General features: G+C 43.6%; 2 protein-coding genes and 1 pseudogene across 4 annotated transcripts in view; 2 read left to right on the top strand and 1 right to left on the bottom strand.

Moving 5' to 3' along the window:
- Positions 1–11,723, bottom strand: part of PRMT7 (protein arginine methyltransferase 7) — a 44,984-nt gene extending 33,261 nt beyond the window's left edge. For 2 of the 3 annotated variants that reach the window (XM_039222736.1, XM_039222750.1), the window contains exons 1-3: positions 11,632–11,723; positions 7,232–7,409; positions 3,269–3,305 (exon numbers count right to left, since the gene is read on the bottom strand). In XM_039222736.1, coding sequence (XP_039078667.1) covers positions 3,269–3,305; positions 7,232–7,326 — 132 coding nt within the window. In that variant the 5' untranslated portion in view covers positions 7,327–7,409; positions 11,632–11,723. The remainder of the gene's footprint in view (positions 1–3,268; positions 3,306–7,231; positions 7,410–11,631) is intronic. The other variant, XM_039222741.1, reaches the window with a different exon arrangement.
- A 71-nt stretch (positions 11,724–11,794) lies between these two features.
- SLC7A6OS (solute carrier family 7 member 6 opposite strand) lies at positions 11,795–22,606 on the top strand. Its single transcript, XM_039223319.1, has 5 exons — positions 11,795–12,014; positions 12,146–12,427; positions 18,213–18,416; positions 20,671–20,791; positions 21,881–22,606. Exons 1-5 carry the CDS (start codon positions 11,820–11,822, stop codon positions 22,009–22,011), a joined length of 933 nt encoding a protein of 310 aa, XP_039079250.1. The 5' UTR covers positions 11,795–11,819; the 3' UTR covers positions 22,012–22,606.
- LOC120223614 lies at positions 14,110–16,302 on the top strand (annotated as a pseudogene).
- Positions 22,607–22,924: the final 318 nt, after the last annotated feature.

Genomic DNA, 22,924 nt, shown 5'->3' with positions numbered 1-22,924 from the left:
AAAAAAAAAAAAAAAAAAAGAACCTGAAGTTACCAGATGAAAAAGCAACCCATGAACTAAGACACCTACAATACATGTAACTGACAGATGATCAGTACCCAAAATACCTAAAGAACTCTTGTAAATAACTAAGTATTAAGAGAGGAAACAAGAGGGGCGCCTGGGTGGCTCAGTCAGATAAGCGCCCAACTTCGGCTCAGGTTGGTCATGATCTCGTGGTTTGTGGGTTCGAGCCCCAGGTCTGCTCAGTGCTGACAGCTCAGAGTCTGGAGCCTCCTATGGATTCTGTGTCTTCCTTGGTCTCTGCCCCTCCCCTGCTTATGCTCTGGGTCTCTTTCAAAAAAAAAAAAAGGAAAATGAAAGGCCAACAAAGAGTCCATACTCAGTAGTAACCAGAGGAATACAAATTAAAGCCACAATGACAGGCTGGTTCATACCTACCAAAGTTGTCAAGAATGTAAATTGGTTACTACCAAATACTGGCAAGGATGTGAAACAACAAGAACTATGATACACAAATATGAGAATGTAAAGTGGCATGATCCTTTGGGAGAGAACTTGACATTACCTCATGAAGTTGAACAAACTCAATGGGCAGCTACTCCATTCCTAGGTATATCAACCTAGAGAAAACTGTGCTAGAGTATAGGTCCTAGAATATTCTAGCAGCACTATGTACAACAGCAAGAAGTTAGAAATAACCCCAAGGTCTACTAACAGAAGAACAGGTAAGTGATGAGATATTTATACAATGGAATCCATACATCATGAAAATGCATCACCTACAGCCTCATGCAAAATGGATGAATCTCAAAAATAATGGTGAGCAAAGAAGCAAGTCATAAAGAATAAACACAGTATGACTCTATAATATAAAGTTCAACCACACGCAAAACTAAGAATTTATTTTAATACAATAGATGGTAAAACTATAAAGAAAAGAGAATGACTGATATACAATTCAAGACAATGGAACTTCTAAGGGGGAGAGAAAGGAATGCAATCTAGGAGCACACGGGAATTCTGAGTAATCATAATGTTCTATTTCCAGGCTGAGTGTTAAGTCCATGAACATTTATTATTCTTTTTTAAATTGTACATACGTTTTATACTCTTCTGTATAAATATACTCACAATAAAAAACTTTTTTAAAGAATGGTAATAGATCTTAAAATAGCAGCCCTGAATTCTAAAAGAAAATGGATGGGGTGGGGGGGGCCTGGCTGGCTCAATTGGTGAAACATGTGACTCTTGATCTTGGGGCTGTGGGTTCAAGCCCCAGTTTGGGTATAGAAATTACTTAAAATCTTTAGGGACACCTGGGTGACTCAGTCAGTTCAGTGTCCAAGTTTGGCTCAGGTCACGATCTCGTGGTTTTTGATTTCGAGCCCCTCATCAGGCTCTCTGATGTCAGCAAAGAGCCCACTTCAGATCCTCTGTCCCCACCTCCTGCCCCTCCCCTGCTCATGCTCACTCTCACAAAAATAAACATTAAATAATAATAAAAGAAAATAGATAATGTCAAAATTCTGACAAGAAGTAATTTCCAAATTATAATCCATACTCAGCCTAAGTCTTAACTGTAAGGACAGAACAAAAGGTTCTGGGTTAGCAAAGTTTTCAAACTCTCACCTCCCAGGCTTCCTCTGACAGGACACTGAGGAAGAATGTGCTTCACCAAAAAGAGAGAGTGAATCCCAGAGGAAGAAAGGGGAACCTGGAAACAAGGGACTCAATATAAAAAGAGAAGTGAAAGGGGGCACCTGGCTGGCTCAGTTGGTTAAGCATCTGACTTCGGCTCAGGTCATGATCCCACAGTTTGTGGGCTTGAGTCCCGAGTCAGGCTGTGTGCTGACAGCTCAGAGCCTGGAGCCTGCTTCAGGTTCTGTGTCTCCTTCTCTCTCTGATCCTCCCCAGCACTCTTTGTCTCTCTCAAAGATAAAAATTAAAATTAAAAACTTTAAAGAAAAAGGGGAGAGGTAAATAAAGAAGAGCTAGGAACGTTCCTCAAACGAAGTTGGATTTTAACTTGACAACAGTGAGAGGCTACCGAGGATGGTGCTAAACAGGGTTCTGAGGGTTATTAAGCAGGGGAATAACATAGACAGACATTTCAGAAAGACCCCTTGGTGTGCTATATAGAGAAAGGAAAAGAGAGCTCAACACTAGTAAATGAGGTCTGAGCAGACAGTAGGGCTAAAAGATTCACAGACTGCGTGCTCAGATGAGGAAAAGGGTGCCATCTTTCTGGCCTGACTGACTGAATGGATGGCAATGCCATTTATCCAAATCCCCTGGAAGCTGAGGCAAAAAGGATCATCTTTGCAGATGATACTAAAATCAGGCTCACAAGCTCAAGAAACCAGTAAGAAGCCTAGACCATAAGCTAGAGAGAATTAGTCAAATCCAGAAACAAGGTTTGTCCACATCCTATAATTCCCCAATAGCTCAGCAAAGGCACTCAGCTATCTGATAAAAATCAGGGAAGCACCTAGGCCCTTTTGGTTGTAGCCTACACACTAATGATGCTCAAGGAGATTGCTCTGTCATGATGTTGCCAAGAAGTATGCATACAGAGCAGTTAACCAGGGCTGGATGAGGTAGACACCACAACCAACAAAGACTCATGCCCAACCTGACCATGTGCCCTGATCCTTCTCTTACCCTGAAATGCTTAGTTCTTAAGCTTGGCTCTAAATCCTTCGCCTTCAAGCTTCTGCATTTCTGAGCCATCCAGATGAGAATGACCAGTCAAACACTCTGGGAGACCAGGAAAGCCTGCACTGATAACCATCATAAGACCAGAACAGTAACATAATTCAAACAGGAAAAGAAAACTCAGATGAAACAAAAAGAAGAAAAAGAAAAAAGCTGAAATGTCACAGTGCAATGGAAGCTAAAGGTGCTTTTACAAAATTGTCTGCAGTGGCCTCTAGAGATTTAATTTTAAAATTACAAATGGAATATACAAGGTAAAACCATGTAAAGAATCTGTATCTAGAGGGGATCACGGAGATCGGATAGTATATCCCACTCCTTTTAAATCCTAATAAACAAGATCTGCAGAGGTCCCATGTCTTCTCCAAGGTCCCACTCAGTTGAACAGCAGAGCTGGAAGTAGGACCCAGCCTCCTGACTGAGTTCCTGACCATTACACCATACTGCCTCTGTACATTATACTAACATCATGCCTATGGAGGAAATTCTTGACCTTGTAACTAAACGTTTCAAACACCACAGCAAGATAATGGTTTCCTTTCACACTTACTCTGTCTTTGTCATGTAGCATATCAGCATAGGAGGATCTAAAAAGAAACAAAAGACAGGTCAGAAACCTCTGCTTATTAATGATATCTATTAACCTACAAAAGCACTCACGTATATAAATGCATTCCTAAGTCAGGTGGAACAAATTATCAAGGCCCATTTTATTTTGTATTTATTACTGAACTATAATTGACCATGTTACATCAGTTTCAGGTGTACAACACAGTGACTCACAATTCTATACTCAATGTTCATTGAGTGAGTGTAGTCACAGTACAACATTATAACATTCCCTTTGCTATACTTTTCATCTCTAACCCAGGCCCATTTAAAACTATTTTAGTAGAGTTATAAGCTGTCATTCTCTAGTACTACAGGGGGGAAAAAAATCTTAGAGAAAGATAATTACTTTCAGTAAAGAACTTCAGACCTAAAAATGCTCCAGCAGTTAGCCCTGTCACTGCCACCAGTATGCTAGTCATGTTATACATCACACATTTTTTTCTCTCCAGAACTCAGACTCAATTTGTCTAATACTTTACATAATTTTGCATACATTTGCACATTAGGATAATCACAGATTCAACACTGCAGAGAGGAATCAGGAAAAGTATATGCCTGCTGTATAAATGAGGGGTATCATGCCCAGCAATTTCCCTTAGGTCATCAGGGAGAACTAAGAGTTTACCAAACTACAGGCTCTTAAAGGGAGGAGAGTGGCTTATTCATATTTTCTATCACATTAATTCACAAATTTGAAAAATCCCTGGAAGGGTCAGGATAAGCCCCCAGAACTCAGCAGGCCCGGCCCAAAAATGCTTTCTATGATTTGCAGATGAGACCTAAGATGCTCTCACTAAACAGAGGACCTCCACCTTCGGGTCAACGTCAAAATCACTGCAGAGATGGGGTGCCTGGGTGGCTCAGTCGGTTAAGCGTCCGACTTTGGCTCAGGTAATGATCTCATGGTTGGTGGGTTCGAGCCTCACGTCCAGCTCTGTGCTGACAGCTAGCTCAGAGCCTGGAGCCTGCTTCTGAGTCTGTGACTCCCTCTCTCTCTGACCCTTCCCTGTTCACTCTGCCTCTCTCTCTCTCTCTCTCAGAAATAAAACATTAAAAAAAAATTTTTTTTAAATCACTGGAGAGCTTTTTTTTTTTTTTTTTAAAGTAGGCTTCATGCCCAACATGGGGCTTAAACTCATGACCCTGAAATCAAGAGTTGCATGCTCCACTGACTGAGCTAGCCAGGCACCCCAGGAGAGCTTAATTTTTTTTTTTTTTTTCCCAAAGAGAGAGAGAGACAAAGCATGAGCAGGGGAGAGGCAGAGTGAAGAGAGAGAGATGAATCTGAAACAAGCTCCAGGCTCCAGCCATCAGCAGAGTCGGATGTGGGGCTCAAACTCATAAGCTGTGAGATCATGACCTGAGCGAAGTCAGACACTTAACCAACTGAGCCACCCAGGTGCCCCAAGGAGAGCTTATTTTTTTCTTTTTTTTTTTTTTGGTTTAATGTTTTATTTATTTCTAAGAGAGACAGCATGAGCAGGGGAGGGTCAAAGAGAGAGGGAGACAACAGAATCTGAAACAGGCTCCAGGCTCTGAGCTACCTGTCAGCATAGAGCCCGACACAGGTATGGAACCCACGAACCGTAAGACCATGACCTGAGCCGAAATTGGATGCTTAACCGACTAAGCCATCCAAGTGCCCCAGGGAGAGCATATTTTAGCAGACTATCGGGGCACCTAGGTGGCTCAGTCAATTGAGCTGGGCGTCCGACTTCACTTAGGTGATGATCTCGCAGTTTATGAGTTTGAGTGCCACATCTAGCTCTGTGCCGACAGCTCAGAACCTGGAGCCTGTTTCAGATTCTGGGTTTCCCTCTCTTTCTCTGCCCCTCCCCCACTCATGCTCTCTCTTTCAAAATAAACATTAAAAATTTTTTTTTAATAAATAAAAATTTAAAAGAAATTTTTAAACGTAGATTCCCATGATACATGCAAACAGAAAAGTGGGCTGGAGTCTGGAAATATGCACTTGAACTGGTGCCCCACACAACTGTGACACAGGCAGTTGATACTCTAACCTTCGAGGAGCACTGTAGCAGAAGAATAGCATTCTTTTTGTTTTAATGGCACACCATGGTTTTTACATGTGAACCCACCTACGAATTCTTAGTTGAAATCTGGTTCTGTCTTTCCCCACCTTTCAAGAGGCATTTCTGGTCCCCATCTTCACAGCCTCATCATCCACCCTCCCCACCGCTCCACAGACATCACTTTGCCTCAGCACGATCCACCCACTCCATCACTAACATCCAGGATTTCTGTCTCTACTGGACACTCCCTCTTCCTGAACCACTCTCCTCTTTTCTACTTGTTGGCCATTCCCTTCTGGTTCTCCTGCTTCCTCTATTCCAAGATTCTTTCTTCAGCCCTCTACCTTTCTCATCACACACCTTCCCTCAGAGCCTGCAATCTCTTCCATCTTGAATTCTAACAACTGCAAATTGACTCCAGACCCATGTTTATCTGCCCAGGGGCATCTCTACCTAGATGTCCAAACCCAGATACCTAATCTCCAACACCTTCTCCTCTCCAACAACATCCACTCCTTCCATGGTCATCCCTCTCACGGAACACAGCTCCATCCACCTAGTCACCCTAACCAAAAATCTTGGGTGCTTCTGGATTTTTTCTCTCCTTCCACCACTAAACCAATGAGTTATCAAACTAAGCTCCCTGAAGGCTATCTCACTGCCTCCACTGTCTCAACTGTAGGGTTCCAATATCCACCCAAATGGCTTCCACTCCTTCCTACCCACTTTCCCCACTGTTCTCAGTAAATGTTGCAGAATGCTATCTTCTTTCTCCCCAGTTTAACATCTCAATCACTCAGAAAATGACGTCCAAAATTTTCTGAAAGAAGGTAGTATCTCTGAGCCCTTATTCTATACCACACAGTGTATTTCACTCACCCATCAAACAGCCCTAAAATAAGCCTTTATATGAGGAAATGTACATTATTACATGAATCAAGACATAAATTATCATACTAAAGCTCAAAGAAGTTAAGGAGCTTAGCTGATGTCCGAGTTAAGACACAACAGAGCCCAGACTTACCCTCATGCTCTTCCTTCTGCATTTTGCTACCAACCTTTATATGACCCTGCCTACCTTTTTCATACCCTCATCACAGCCCTGTTTTTGTACCATATTCCAGATACCTTCAACTGCTAGCAATCCTCCAAACTAACTATTATGCGTGATCCCTGCTGCTCAGAAAGCAGCTTCCCTCCTTCTAGATTTGGGAAATCAGTCATGTATCACCCCCCAGCCCAGCTGGTTCTTGCTGCTTCCATGAACTTTTGTGCTCATGTCCAGTGGCCTTTCTTCACTGTGTCATGATTTTTTATATGTCTATCTCTTCCATAAAACTGCATGTTCCTTGAGGATGGAAACCCTACCTTCTTCATTACATCTACCACAGGGCTAGTATGTTGTTAGCACTTAATGACTGCTAAAAAACAGTAACTCACAGTTTTAAATATCTCTTCCAAAGTCAGGGGTGGGGGATGCATTTTTCACATTTTCCGTTCAAGAGAATTTAGCCATATGATAAATGTGCCTCCATTTCAGTGACACAAGTAAATGATTAAATTTCATGAACTCTTCAATTGTCACTAATACTACTGACTTGGGTCCTCTCTGCTCCACTAGACAGATCCTCTGAGACCCCAATAAAGCTGTTACATGATATCTGACTCTCTACACAGAAATGACTTTGCCCAACTCCCACATAAACCTACATGGCTAAGCAGACCTGCTCATGACCAACATCTGCTCTGATGAGAAGCATTGGGTAACGCCTATTCCACATTTGGACGGGATTCTAGGGCTCCTGCTTTGAAATCAAGTGCCACCCCCCCCCCCCCCTTGCAACCAAAGGTGAACACGCCCTTGTTACCTTGCAATCTCCTGGTGATAATCATAGTGCTCATCTTCTTCTAGCCACTCCACAGATCCAGTGGTTGGATTGGCCCGCCCACAGAAGACTTTCATGGTGCCAATCAGCTTCTCAGTTTTAGCAGAGAAAAGCAGCCTTGCCAGCTCACTTCTTGTGGACAGGTCTAATCGTCAGAAACCTATTCATATCGTAATGCCCAAAATGTAGAGAGAAGTAATTTTAAAGACAAAAAAAAAAAAGGAAAAAAAATCATAAAATAGACAAAAGTGTCAAAGCCACTGAAATTATTTGTTAATCAGTATTTTAGGGGCACCTGGGTGGCTCAGTTGGTTAAGTGTCTGACTTCAGCACAGGTCATGTTCTTATGGTTCGTGGATCCAAGCCCTACAGTGGGCTCTAAGCTGAGAGCATAGAGCCTGCTTGGGTTTCACTCTGTCTCTCTTTCCTTTTCTCTCAAAATAAGTAAATATATATACATATATGTATATACACACACACATATATATATATACAGCTATTTTAATTTTTCCAGCAAGAGTTAGTTTTACATTCAGCATATAACATCAAAAACTATAATACATAAATTCATAAAGCTATCTGGAAACTTTGGCAGTCATCAGTCACTTCAGGTTAAATGAGCCTCACAGGTGTATCTGGACGTAGCCTCAAGGTAAAAGCAGATAAGAAGAGAAATAAAGCAAAAGGAAACAGGTGGTTAACCTGTTAACCAGGAGAAAGGAGAAACAAAGAGACTGGAGTAGTGGTAAGAGTGTCACCAATACTGCCTCAGGATATTAAACACTTAGTTTAAGGAAAAATACAAAGAGGAATTCAAACAAACTAGGGAAACTTTCATCTAAACAAATATATCACAGCTATAAGGAAGTGTAGATAATCCCAAAAATATGTTAAGCCAAAAAATAAGCAAAACACAGAAAATACATGCATGATTACATTTTTATAAAATTTATAATGATGCCAAACAACAATATATTCTTCACAGATCATGCTAAAAAGCGTAGCAGGGAATGAGGATAGTGGTTACCCGTAAGAGGGAAGGGAAACGGCTGGGATCAAGGAGGGCCATACAGGGGGCTTAAAAGTAAGTGTACTGTTTCTTCTAAAACAGGGTGGGGATGGGGATCGGGGTGGCGCCTGGGTGGCTCAGTTGGTTAAGCATTTGACTTCGGGTCGGGTAAGCCCAAGCCCTGCATTGGGCTCTCTGCTTTCAGCACAGAGTCCACTTTGGATCCTCTGTCCCCCTCTCTATGCCCCCTCCCCCACTTGCATTTTTTCTCTCTCTCAAAAATAAACACTAAAAAAAAAATAAAACTGGGTGGTGTCCTTCTTTATGACAACATTTTTAATAATGATTACTTCTTACCTACTCAGTATTTGACTTGAAAAGTAATTTTTAAAAATTCTTCATCGAGGGGCGTCTGGGTGGTTCAGTCGGTTAAGCGTCTGACTTCGGCTCAGGTCATGATCTCACAGTCCATGGGTTTGAGCCCCACGTCAGGCTCTGTGCTGAAAGCTCAAAGCCTGGAGTCTACTTCAGATTCTGTGTCTCCCTCTCTCTCTGCCCCTCCCTCACTCTCTGTCTCTCAAAATAAAAGACATAAAAAAAATTTTTTTTAAATCTTCATCGAAAGATGTATGGCTGAAATGGTTGTGCAACTTCATTCAGTTGAAATGGTGTGCAACTCTTGATCTTGGGGTTGTGAGATCAAGCTCCCCATTGGGTGTAGATTAAAATTTTTTAAAAAATTATCTTTAAAAATCCTTCAAATTCTCCAGATTCATCTTGTATCCCTCTTCTGCAGAGATCTATTTCTGACAGAAACACCACAGCTCAAAGTCTGAAGGCACCTCTCAACAGATATGGGCACTACCAGCACCCTCCCTCCTACCTTTAGAAAACCTCAAGTGTTCTACACTCCCCTTCATTTCTTGTTAAACACTGCTCTATCTTCAGGAAACCTTGGAAAGAGTGCCCACTCCACAAGTCCCTAAACATCCGTAAGGCATTTTACTGACCAGAGTTATTGCCTTTCTTCAAAGTTATTTAGGCTAAACACTTAATTCTTATAAAAGAGGATGGGGAAACATCTTTTCTGCAAAGACTCGGGCAGCCAGTGGTCTGGTTCAAAGTAGTCATTTGTCCTTCAGTGAAACTGTACTTCTAAAATCTCAGTATACCATCCTCTCATCTACTGGCTCCCAAACTTTCCCGCAACACCAGAAAAAAATATACGTAAGACACAACACACATGTGTACATATATACTTTCACTAAACAGTACTTAGCCTTCCTAAGGGCAAAGCCCTCTGATACATTCTACAGTATTTCATTTTTCTTTTTTTTAGGTTTACTTATTTGAGAGAGACCAAGAGAGAACAGGTGCATGGGGAAGGGGCAGAGAGAAAGGACCCCAAGCAGGCTCTGCATGGTCAGCGCACAGCCTGATACGGGACTCAAACTCCTGACCTGAGCTGAAATCAAGAGACGCTCAACCGACCGAGCCACCCAGGCGCCCCTCGTTTTTCTTTTTAAATTGAACGTGATCCACTAAGCTGACTTCACAATTTTCAATGTTTACTTATTTCTTATTTTTGAGAAACATCTTTCAATGTTTATTTTTGAGAGGCAGAGAAAGAGGGAGACAAAGGATCTAAAACAAGCTCTGCATTGTCAGTGTAGAGCCTGATGAAGGGCTTCAATTCACGACCATGAGATCATGACCTGAGCTTAACCTAATGAACCACCCAGGTGCCCCTGATTTCACAATTCACCTGTGAGTTGCAACCCATAGATTTAAAAAAAATTTTTTTTAAACATTTATTTATTTTTGAGAGACAGAGGCAGAGCATGAGCAGGGGAGAGGGAGAGAGAGGGGGAGATAGAGAGGGAGACAGAATCCGAAGGAGGCTCCAGGTTGTTAGCACAGAGCCCAACGCAGGGCTCCAACTCAGGATCTTTGAGATGATGACGTGAGCTGAAGGCGGATGCTCAACTGACCTACCCAGGCACCCGTGCAACCTATAGATTAAAAGCTTTGCTGCAATCAGCTGTGAATCTCTTGTATGTTAATTTTTTTTGTATGTTAATTTTTTTAGAAGTGTATCTCCAACTATCAAAATCTGTAATGTGTTGGGGCGCCTGGGCGGCTCAGTCGGTTGAGCATCCGACTTTGGCTCAGGTTGTGATCTCACGGTTTGTGGGTTTGAGCCCTGTGTTGAGCTCTGTGGCTGACGGCTAGCTCGGAGCCTGGAGCCTGTTTCGCATTCTGTGTCTGACCCTCCCCTGCTCATGTTGTCTCTCTCTCAGAAATAAAACATTAAAAAAAAAATTTTTTTTTTAATCTGTAATGTGCTTTAAAGAAGTGTGTCCAAAAATGCCACAGTAGAAAGAAAGAAATGACCATATCTGGCTGAATTTTCAGGGAAGGCTTAAAAGATGGGCTAGGATTTGGATGAGCATGGGAGCGAGAGGGCCCTTCACCAGATGTGAGATCAGTTCTGAAATCATTTAAACGTTAACAGTGTAATACAGAACTCAATCACAAACTATGTTAGGGCATGAAAGGAAATAGGCAGGATGCTATAAAAGAGAATTAACAAGGTTATAGAAAGACTCTCTGAGGAAGGTAGCATTTAAGTTGAGACCTGCAAGATAAGAGAGAAGAGTAGTTCTTATGTTTCTGGAAATCTTACCCCTACTTTCCCAAGAACAAGCCCGAAGGGGAAAAAGAACCGTGTACATAAGCAAAACTGACAAAAGCCTGAATGACCGAAGCACTTCCAGCAAAAGTACTGAGTGAGGATAGATTAAGCGTGGGCTACTGCAAATCACACTGGACCATGCTGGCTTCGGAAAGGTGTTTGGATACTGTTCTTACTGCACTGGGTACCACTCAACGGTCTTAAACACAAAAATGTCCACGTCAGAGGTACCCTTTTACAGGGCCCTTCAGGCTACTGTGGTGAATGGACTGGTTTCCAACTAGTCAGAACAGTGACTGGGAAAAGCGAGCCTATCAGCAGTTCCCTGAATCAGAGAAGTGCAGGCCAGTTAAGGTTGTAATGGCTGGAGCTCCGTACGATTGCGGTTCGAATTTCTGTAGCTGAGGGGAGACACTAAGTACTAAAATCCGGGTCCCCGTAGAAGTCACCCTACAGACGGCAGAGTCGGGGCCCAACGGTATCCCAGTTCTCTCGCCCACCCAGGCGCTCCGAACCGTCCCATACAGACTCTATAAAGGTTCTCGAGAATCCAAAAGAGACGCACACCCCGGCGGCCTAGAATGCCCACGCCAGGTCCGTTGGCCAGAGCCGCTGGGCCGAGAGCCGGATGATGGCTGCACCCAGGACTCTAACTACAACCCCACCTTCCCAACCTACCCAGCGCCTCACCCGCCGAGGGTACCATCTGTTCACTTCCGCCGCTACCTCCACCACGCCGCAGCTGACGTACGGGGGTGGGATCTCTCAGGGTCCGCTGAGCTTGCCGGGAGCGAGGCCCGGAAGCGGAACTTAAAGGCTCTTCCGTCTTACCCCACGGGTTCCCAGAGTCCTCCGCGACAGCCGGTATGGAGGCCGGCAGGACTGCTGTGCTTCGGGTGAAGCGGAAGCGCAGCGCAGAGCCTGTCGAAGCCCTTGTCCTCTCTTGTAAACGCTTGCGGAGCGGCGCCGTCGAGTCGGCGGCCCAAAAGACACCTCCCGAGGATGTGGAGAGAGGGCCGGAAAATAATGTCTTCCAGTTGGTGGCCACCGTGCGCTCCCAGGTATTGGGCGGAATGGAGCCGGTGATGGAAGGGGATCTTAGGGCGCAGCCGGAGGGTGGGAGGGATTGTGTCCCTGACCCCTTGACGAACCGCCTACTTAACGCCGGCTTCTCTTCCCTACCACCTTCCAGGAGGAGCCAGTCCAGGCGCTCGTTCGAGCCGCCCTCCGGCCTTCTCGGGGCAGCCAGCAGCGTATCCGCCGAGAACTCCGCGCTTCGGCTCGGGAGATCCGACAGGAGGGCCGCTATAGGGTGATCTCTAGCCGCCGATCCTCAGAAATTCCGTCAGGTAGCCTAGAGTCCGAAGACGCGCCGGGAAACCCAGAAACCACGGAGGACACAAGCTTCCAGCTGTTCGACCTAGTCCACGAGGAAGGAGACCCAGAGGCTGCCGCCGCTGCAATCTCCTCCAAAGTGAGTACCCGCCCGGAGCAGAGCGCTGGGCTTCCGCGGACAGATAGAGCCGGGAGTTCGGGCATTAAATCAGCACACAGTCAAGAGGAGGCTCACGGCTTCGCCTTACTGGTGGATGATCTATCAGCGGAGAGAACCTCCTTTTACAGAGTAGGTTATTCATTCAACAAGTATTTATCGAGTGTCCACTATGTGCCGCGAATTGTTCTTAGGTCTGTGGATATGGCTTTAAGGACTTAACGTTCAGGTTAAGAATGAATGTTAAGAGAAATAGTAAACTAATTTAATAAGGGCTATACAGGGAAAGGTGGGGGCGGGGCAGGAAAAGAGTGGTTCCATTGCAGAGAGGGTCTCAGAAAATGACATTTCAGTGAAGACTTGGAAGAGGTGAATGGCAAAGCACTGTGGAGATGTGAGGGAAAGGCATTTTGGTGTTTTCAAGATCATTGTGCCTGGAGCCCAGTGAACTGGGGGAGAATGATACGGAATCTGGGAAAGGATTCCTGTTAGACCCTGAAGGTACATTTGTTTTGTTTTAATGTTTATTCGTTTTTGAGAGAGAAAGACTAAGTGGGAGTGGGGGAGAGGCAGAGAGACAGACAGACAGACAGAATCCAAACCAGGCTCCAGGCTCTGAGCTGTCAGCACAGAGCCCTACATGGGTCTTGAACCCATGAATCCGAGATCAGGACCTGAGCCAATATCAAGAGTCGGACACTTAACCTACTGAGCCACCCAGATGCTCTGACCCTGAAGGCGCTTTTAAGGACACATTGCCTTTCCTCCTTAGCTGGATAATTACTGGAGGGTTTTGAGCAACATAAAGATAAAAGCAGATGGAAAAATTCATCAAAGGAAGGTTAAAGTACTAGTCTTCCCTAGTGAATCAAGTTTGAGGCAGATTTAAGTCTAGAATGCAAGTCTTTTCACATTTAATCCAGTGTTCTTTCCATTGTTAGACTTAATAAATTTGTTTTGTACTTTAGTTCCAAAAAACAAAGTTTACTACATGTATTCCAACTATAGAAATAGAAAACTCTCAAACTAAGATTTGCCCTGTATTGATGAGTATTTTGAAAAAAAGAAAAATCTTGGGGCATCTGAGTGGCCCAGTTGCTTAAACCTCTGACTTCGGCTCAGGTCATGATCTCGTGGCTCATGAGTTCAAGTCTTGCGTCAGGCTCTGTGCTGACAGCTCAGAGCCTGGAGCCTATTTCAGATTCTGCATCACCCTCTCTCTCTCTGCCCCTCTCCTGCTCTTGCTCTGTGTCTCTCTCTCTCTCAAAAATAAACATTAAAAATTTTTTAATAAAAAAATAAATAACTGACATTTTAATTCCAAATATATCAAGCAAAAAATATTTAATCATGATGCTAGTATACTTGGATAACAATTTGTGCATGATGACGATAGCCACACCTTTTACCAAAACTAATTGAAAACTGATTTATGAGTTACAAGTCATATAACTTTAAACCAATGTGTGGTGGAATCAAATCAAAGAGCTCATTCAATTTTATAAGAAAAACTAGTATATAAACTGATGAAGGATGAGAACACAGACTTCCCAACAATGCAATAAAAACTAAATGCATCAAAAATGTTTGCATATCAGAGAGCAGGACATCCAGCTTGCCAGTGGACACCTTCATTTTCCATGTGAAGAAAGAGTAATTGAAAAATGGGCAATGTTGAGAAAGGCAAGATTTTTGTTCAGAAGTGTGCCCAGTGCCATACTGTCCAAACAAGAGGCAAGGCAAACACAAGACTGAGTCAAATCTCCATGGTCCATTTGGGTGAAAGGTCAGGCCCCTGGATTTTCTTAGATGCCAAGAAGAACAAAGGCAACACCTGGGGTAAGGTGACACTGATGGAGTACTTAGGTAATCCCAAGAAGTACACCCCTGGAACAAAAATGATCTTCACTGACATTAAGAAGACAGGGGAAAGGGCAGACATGATAGCTTATCTCTCTTTTTTTTTTTTTTTTTTAGTTTCTTTATTTTTGAAACAGAACAAGAGTGGGGGAGGGGCAGAGAGAGAGGGAGACACAGGATCCGAAACAGGCTCCAGGCTCTGAGCTGTCAGCACAGAGCCCGATGCGGGGCTTGAACCCACAAACCGTGAGATCATGACCTGAGCCAAAATCGAACGCTTAACCGACTGAGCCACCCGGGCGCCCCATGATAGCTTATCACAAAAGAGCTACTAAGGGGCGCCTGGGTGGCTTAGTCGGTTTAGCTTCCGACTTTCGCTTTGGTCATGTTCTTTTGGTTCGTGGGTTCGAGCCCCACGTCGGGCTCTGTGCTGACTGCCAGCTCAGAGCCTGGAGCCTGTTTCGGAGTCTGTGTCTCCCTCTCTCTCTGACCATCCCCTGCTCACGCTGTCTCTCTCTCTCTCTCCTAGAAATAATTTTTAAAAAAAAGAGCTACTAAGGAGTAATAATTGGCTGCTGCCTCATTTATTGCAAAACAAAAAATTTTTTTTTTATACGTACCATAAATATTTTTTTAATGTTTGTTTATTTTGAGAGAGAGGGAGTGCAGGTTGGGGAGGGGCAGAGACAGAGGGAGAGAGAATTCCAAGCAGGCTCTGTGCTGTGAGTGTAGAGCCCAACAGGGGGCTCAATCTCACAAACCGAGAGATCATGACCTGAGCTGAAATCCAGATGTTTAACCGCCCCTCAGAATGGTCTTTTAAACAGCAATTCAAAAACACATCTGTAGAATTAGTCACAGACTTAAAAAAATGCTTGCCCATAATAATTATTTGTTTTTTAATGGATTTAAGCCGAAAGCAGACTTGGAGTTTTAGATCTACTAGACTAGCAAGGGAAGGGTTGGTAGCACTGCTGGCAAGGCTATGATTAAAATGGTACACGATTGTAGTGCTTAAAATTGATGCAAGGCTTTTGGAAAACAGCATGGTTTTACATATCAGCGATCCTAAAAATAGCTTGGGACCTATTTTAAAACTATTCTTCAATTTATTTTTTAATTTTTTTAATGTTTTTATTTTTGAGAAGGTGTGCATGCATATGCATGTGGGCAAGTCTGGGAGGAGCAGAGAAAGGAGACAGAGTATCCAAACCAGGTTCTGAGTGCTGTCAAAGCAAAGCCTGATGTGGGGCTTGAACCGATGAATGGTGACATGACCTGAACTGAAGTCAGAGACTCAACTGACTGAGCCACCCATGCACTCCTACTTAAATTTATTTTTTGTTGGGATTCTAAAGCCACCCACACATAAAGAAACTCAACAAAAGTAGTGACAGCATTTTTTGCCATATTACATTTCTCATTAATTTGACACTATTTAAATTTTAAGCAAAATAAAGTACTATTTAATAGGGACTCTTTAAAAAGTGAAAAAGTTCTGAGGCACCTGAGTGGCTCAGTTGGTAGAGCTTCCAATTCTTAATTTTGGCTCAGGTCATGATCTCAGGGTCATGTGATCGAACTGAAGAACCCAGGTCAGGCCCTGCACTGAACATGGATCTTGCTTAAGATTCCCTTGCTCTCTGTCTCTCACTGCTCCTCTCCCTCATTCTCTTGCGCTCTCTAAAAACAAAAAATATATACAGTGTATATATTTTTTTAAAGTGAAAAAGCTCAGTTCATTTTATCTAGTGATCTCAACCCCAGAATTTATTCTAGAGAAATAATTCAGCAGAAGCAAACAGCTATAGTCCTAAAAAAAGCTACTACTGGTTTACTAAGTAATTACTGGGCATCAAGTACTATGCTAAGTGTTTATTATGTTTTCTTTTAACTTAACTCACTTCATTCCTCATGCACACCCTATGAGGTAGATATTTTATCCCCATTTTTCAAATGCAGGAAACAACACGTTCATTGAAGTATTGTATAAGTAGGCTAAAAACTATGAGAAATTGACATACACAAACTGCCTGCACCATTAAAGTGATAACCATGAAGATAACCATGAAGACTTGCAGGATAGTGTGTATGTTTTTACCAGCATACACATAGATTAGACTGAAGAATAATTTTTCTTTTTTTCAAATAATATACGTTCCTTATAGAAATTTTGAAAAAATACAGGAGGGGCACCAGGGTGGCTCAGTTGGTTAAGCCACCAACTTCAGCTCAGGTCATGACCTCGCGATTCATGGGCTTGAGACCCACAGCGGGCTTTGTGCTGACTGCTCAGAGCCTGGAGCCTGCTTCGGATTCTGTGTTTCCTCCTTTACCCCTCCCCAGCTTGTGCTCCTCTGTCTCTCTCAAAAATAGATAAACATTTAAAAAAATTTTTTAAGAAAAAATACAGAAAAGTACAAAGAGGAAAAAATCACCCATTTCCCCCCCATAACAAAGGTAATTAGAGTAAAATCAGTTTATTGTCTTCAGAGTATAAAGTTCTATGGCATTTTTCTGTTTGTTATTATTTGTAAATATTTTAATGGCTGCATAATTTGCTGGACTAAGAGTGGGGGCTTGTAAATTAGAGGCAGAACTTTGTTGTGAACAGTTTTGGGGTTGGCCAAGGGCCTGCATAAAAACTGACATCTCTAGTTCCTTTTGACTTTGGAGCAAGGAAGAATTAATTCCCTTCATCTTCTAAGTCTGGTCTCCCTTTAGCTGCCTTAGCTATACAACATACCCCACTCCCCTAAGAATGATATCTGGTTTGAGCTACACACCCTCCTCTGATGAACCCCTTGAGAGGGGTCATTTGTAGCATGTTCCCCTGGGTTTCCAAATTGACCTGTGCTACTCTTGGTGACGCAGCCTGTGGCACTGTAGTGTCTCTTTCCTGGGCCACTTCTATTCTGGGGCAGTCTATCCTGAGCTAGTCTTTCTAGCAGAAGGAGTATAGGGGAGTTCACTCTTGGTTTGTGATTAAAAGTGGGACATCGTTGGGGCACCTGGGTGGCTCAGTTAAGCATCTGACTGGTTCAGGTCATGATCTCAGAGTACATGAGTTTGTGCCCCACATCAGACTCTCTGCTGTCAGTGTAGAACCCACTTCAGATCCACTGTCTCCCAATCTCTCTGCCCCTCCCGTGCCTCACACACACTCTCTCTCTAAAATGAAGAAACATTTTTAAATTTTTTAAAAATATTTATTGAAAAAAAAAGTGGGACATCTTTGTGGGCATGCCAGGTGGTGGTAGTCATGAGTCCAGGAGTCGCCTTTACACGCCTATGGGAGGCCAGACAAAATGCAGATCCGTAAGGGGAGAGCATCATACCGAAGGAACTTAGACAACGTGGAGATAAGACTAGCCAGCTCTGCTCGCTCTCTTCCCAGGCCCATCTTTCTATGTGCTCTCTTCTGTCAGCCAAGCACAAAAGGACAGAAGCCTACCTTGTAAATGTCTACCTCAAAAGAAAAACTACACATTTAGTTTTTAGAGATAATTAATTTTTTAATTTCATTGCTAATTAAGAAGAGACTAGTAGCACATGGGGATAAGAATCTTGAATCTAATATAGACAACTGTAGAGAGGCTTCCTTCAAATCTTAGATTCCATCTCTGGAACATCCATGGTTTAGATCATGTATGTATTATCTCTTGATTTTTTTTTTAAATGTTTTTATTTTATTTTTGAAAAAGACTGAGAGAGACAGAGCATGAGCAGGGGAGGGGCAGAGAGAGGAAGACAACAGAATCGGAAGCAGGCTCCAGGCTCCGAGCTGTCAGCACAGAGCCCAATATGGGGCTGGAACCCATGAACCATGAGACCATGACCTGAGCCAAAGTTGGATGCTCAACCAAATGAGCCACCCAGGTGCCCCTGTCTCTTGATTTCTTTACAGACCTCTGACCCAGATGTGATCCTCTGCAATTCCATAGAGTTGATCCGTGAGCGGTTGGCTGTATCTGAGGATGGACCAAGAATTGGGCACCAGGAGGAACAGAAGGATGACTATGTATATGACATTTACTACTTAGAGATGGCCACCCCAGGATGGATTGAGAACATCCTCTCTGTACAGCCCTATAGCCAGGAGTGGGAACTGGTAAGAGAACCCATGAAGATGAGGGGCACGAGGTTGCCTAAGCAATTCTCTGGTCAGGGTCCCTTGTGTCATATGGGTTCAAGATTGTTCTTACCTCTTCTTGTCCTTGCTTAAATGGAAACATTTATTCTAAATGCTTCCTAGAAGCATGGGTTTAGTGCAAAAAATTTTGGGAACAACAGTCTACATTGATAATTTTTACTCTTAATAGGTCTTTTACAAGGTTTACAATATCATTTTTATCATTTATACCATCCATTCCTGGGGGACATTTGGGGGCTTATAATAAATAGAAAATCAGAAATTATTAACATGAATAGTAATAAAAGCTTTTTTAAAAATTGTATCTTAAGGGGAGCCTGGGTGGCTCAGTCGGGTAAGTGTCCAACTTCAGCTCAAGTCATGATCCGCGGTTCATGGGTTTGAGCCCCATGTCGGGCTCTTTGCTAACAGCCAGCTCAGAGCCTGGAGCCTGTTTCAGATTCTGTATCTCCCTCTCTCTCTGACCCTCCCCTGCTCACACTGTCTCTCTGTCTCAGAAATAAATAAAACATTTTAAAAATTTTATTTAAAAAATGAATAAAATTGTATCAAAAGCAGGGAGCCTTGGGTTAAGAAAGCTAACATTTTTAAATGTCCAACTTCGGCTCAGGTCATGATCTCACAGTTCGTGGGTTCGAGCCCTGCGTTGGGCACTGTGCTGACAACTCAGAGCCTGGAGCCTGCTTCAGATTCTGTCTCCCTCTCTCTCTCTCACTCCCTCCCTCCCCTGCTCACCTCTGTCTCTCTGTGTTTCAAAAGTAAATAAATGTTTTAAAAAATTAAATTTTATTTCTCTTTTTTTTTAGTGAGCTCTACACCCATTGTGGGGCTCACACTCATGACCCCAAGATCAAGAGTCACATGCTCTACTGATTGAGCCAGCCAGGTGCCCCTTGACATCATTATTTTTTCTTAAAGTTTTATTTATTTATTTATTTCTAATGTTTATTTTCGAGAGACCAAGAGAGATAGGGCATGAGCAGGGGAGGGGCAGGGAGAGGGGGAGACAGAATCTGAAGCAGGCTCCAGGCTCTGAGCTGTCAGCACAGACCCCGACGCAGGGCTCAAACTCACGAATCGTGAGATCATGACCTGAGCCGAAGTCGGACACTTAAACTACTGAACAACTCAGGCGACCCTATTTATTTTGAGAGAGAGAGAAAGCATGCCTGTGCACACACAAGCAGGGGAAGGGCAGAGAGAGTCACAAGGAGGCTCCTTACCATCAGCGCAGAGCCTGCCATGGGGCTTGATCTCATAGACCACAAGATCTTGACCTGAGCCAAAATCAAGAATCAGTCACTTAACTAACTAAGCCACCCAGGTGCCCCTGCCATCATTATTCTTTTTTTTTTTTCCCCCCCACAAGCGGGGGAGGGGCAGGCGGGGTGGGGACAGAGAATACAAAGCAGGCTTTGCATTGACAGCAGCCAGCCCAGTGTGCCCTTAAACTCAGGCACTATGAGATCATGACCTGAGCCAAAGTTGGATGCTCAATCGAGCCACCCAGGCATTCCAGTTCTTTTTTTGTTGATGTTGTTTATTTTGAGAAAGTCTGACAGAATCTCAGGAAAGCTCCATGCTCAGTGTAGAGCCCGATGTAGAGGTCCACCTCACAACCATGAGATCACAACCTGGGCCAATATCAAGAGTCGGACACTTAACCCAACTGAGCCACTCAGGCGCCCCTGATGTCATTATTCTTAAAACAAATTCTAAAATGGTGAGAGGCATATTTATCACATACCTACACTGCAACCATAGTCTCACAATCAAGTACCCACCTTGGACCATTGTATAGTCCCTCTTCCTGCTCCTCACATTCAAGTTTTGGTTCTGATTTTTGGCATCACCCATCATCCATTTAATCCCTCTCCCACCTGGCTGGCCTTCTAAAGTTTGAAGATCATTGCTATCACCTGCTTAGAGCTGTCTCTCCCCAGCCTGATGTGTTCTCTTCTGGTGGAATCCATCCTATCTTAGCAGGATTGTGATGCCTGGAGCTGGACTCTGAGTGGGGAGTAGGGCTGCTGTCACAATCTTGTAGCCTAAAGTTACTATAGCCTCTTGTGCAGCAGACCCAAAGCAGCTCCTAGGCTGCCTCATTTTCACACAGTGCTCTCCCATGTTCTCCAAGTTGGTCTGCTAATAGCTTTCTGCCTACAACCTTAGAGGTTGTGACTTATATTCATGATTGTGTTGAGATGTGCAGGTGAATGATGACCAGCAACCAGAAGACATTTATGAAGATGATGATGATGAGAACAGTGAGAGTAACTGGCGCAATGAGTACCCAGAGGAGGAGAACAGTGATGGAGATGAAGATTCCAGAGGTACATGGGTGGCAGTGTTGGATGGGAAGGGACTAGTGGGATCCAAGACAGGTGTGAGCACGGTTCACATACATCTTAACTGGCTTTCCTCTCTGCCACTGAGTTCCCAACAACTCACCCACAAGCCATTGGAGCTGTAGGAGCCCCAAGAACCAGTGTTTCCAGGGGGCCTGCTGGGGTTTTAATGTCAGTCAGGCCTGGGTTCAAATCCTTGGTTCTGCCATTGTGTATTTGTGGGTCTTGGGGACATTAACTCACCTCACTGAGCCTCATTCTGTCTCCAGAAAACAAGAGAATATTGCGCTATCCTCAGTGGTGGGGATGACGGGAAACATCTGGCCCAGTGTCTCTTCTCTTGTTCAGTCAAGAGAAGAGAGGTTTGGGAATATTAGGGAGGTTTGCCAGTAGGAGCAGAGCTAGGATTTTAACAAATCATTTATCTAACTTTTCAGGAAGTTGCTGTGTTTGTACTGTTTTGAGAAAGCTGCAACACAGACATGGTACCCCAGGGAAAGAGGAAGGAAAGATACTCATGATAAAGTTCCTTCGATGATTATGTTCTTTGTGTCAACAAAAAGAACTTCTTGGTCTCTGTTAACAGAGGAACGGTTAAACTATGGAATATTCTTTTGGGGGAGTGCCTGTGATATGTTAAAAAGAAAGGGGCAGATGTGAAATTATATTTACAGTATGACTACAACTATTGTAACAAAAAAAATCCTGTACTTAGGGAAGAAATGAAAAAATATTCCAATGTTGAGGGACTTGGTTTAGATGGTGGAGGAATAGAATTGCCTTTTTTTCTTTATTTTTGAGAGAGAGCACAAGCAGTGCAGAGGAAGGGGATAGAGAAACTAAAGGGGCTCAAATTCACAAACCGTGAGATCATGACCTGAGCCGAAGTAGGACGCTCAACCAACTAAGCTACCCAGGTGCCCCCACGCCCCCCCTCCCACTTTTCTTAATTCAAAATTTTCTTTACTAAGCAAGTATTTTAGAATAGAAAACAAAAAACCAGACCTTCATGAGATGGTAAACATTGTCATGGTCACCTAGAAACTCACACAGAGCCCATTTCTATTGTTCTAGGCTCTGATGAATACGACAGCTTCAGTGAAGAGGAAAGAGGCAACAGCAGACCACAGATGCGGAGCAAATACCCTTTGGATGTGCAGAAGGAGTTTGGCTATGACAGCCCCGATGACCTGGGTTCAGACTGATGATCCTGTGGGATCTGTGAGGTTCTATCACAGGCCTTTGAGGGCTCTGACTGAAGTTTCAGCCACTCTCGTAGCATCCTTGGGTTTCTTAGCTTAACAAGTAGAAGGGAAGAGCATGTCCAACAGCACCATCCTGCTAGTGAAAACTTGTGCTAAAGGAGTATGTCTTCTTTAGTAATAGGGCCCCTTTGCCTCAATCAAAAGTGACCCTATAGTCTGAGAAAAAAAAAATGTTGTAAAAATGAAGCTTCCTGGCCTGGGGATTTTCCCATTCTCCTCCTACACTAAGGCCAGTAAGTGGAGGAGAGGCTCCAGTTTCCTCAGCACTAAGATTTAGCTTTCCCACACCACCAGGCCTCCTGCCTCTGGTTAAAGCCTTTCTTTGATGGAATCTAGAAGGGCTACAGTGGGTCCCTTATAGCAGCATAGACTGGATAGTTGTGGCCATAGAGAGGGAGGTAGAATCTGCCTGAGCTCTGAGAGGTTTGAAGGACTTCTGTCTTCCTTTGGCACTGGTGCCAGAGAGAACAGAGTACATATGGATGTGATACTCTTGTGTTTAATAAAAACTAACATTAAGTATGGGAGCAAGTAATTCCTTGAAAACCTTTTACTTTTTATTTTTTTTTTAGAGAAAGAGCGTGAGTGGGAGAGGAAGAGAGGCAGAGAAGCAGGGGGTGGGGGGATCTTAGCAGGCTCCACAATCAACAGAGCCTGAGCAGGCTCAGTCCCACAACCCTAGGATCATGATCTGAGCCAAAATCAAAAGTTGGATGTTCACTGGACTGAGCCACCCAGACACACCTCAAAAACCTTTTTTTTTTTTTCAGTGTTTATTCATTTTTGAGAGAGAGAGACAGAGGCTAAGTGAAGAGAGCCAGAGAGAGGGGGAGACACAGAATCTGAAGCAGCC

The sequence above is a fragment of the Hyaena hyaena genome, unplaced genomic scaffold (genome assembly GCF_003009895.1).
Source record: "Hyaena hyaena isolate Hyena2069 unplaced genomic scaffold, ASM300989v1 scaffold_18, whole genome shotgun sequence".
Lineage (NCBI taxonomy): Eukaryota > Metazoa > Chordata > Mammalia > Carnivora > Hyaenidae > Hyaena > Hyaena hyaena.
The sequence above is the reverse complement of the archived record's forward strand: the minus strand, read 5'-3'. Positions and strand labels throughout refer to the sequence as shown.

Bases quoted from the DNA above. Each gene is read 5' to 3' on its own strand.
- SLC7A6OS (XM_039223319.1), top strand. From the start codon at position 11,820: ATGGAGGCCGGCAGGACTGCTGTGCTTCGGGTGAAGCGGAAGCGCAGC. The intron at 12,015-12,145 runs GTATTGGGCGGA...ACCACCTTCCAG, and splicing joins TGGCCACCGTGCGCTCCCAG to GAGGAGCCAGTCCAGGCGCT. The intron at 12,428-18,212 runs GTGAGTACCCGC...ATTTCTTTACAG, and splicing joins CCGCTGCAATCTCCTCCAAA to ACCTCTGACCCAGATGTGAT.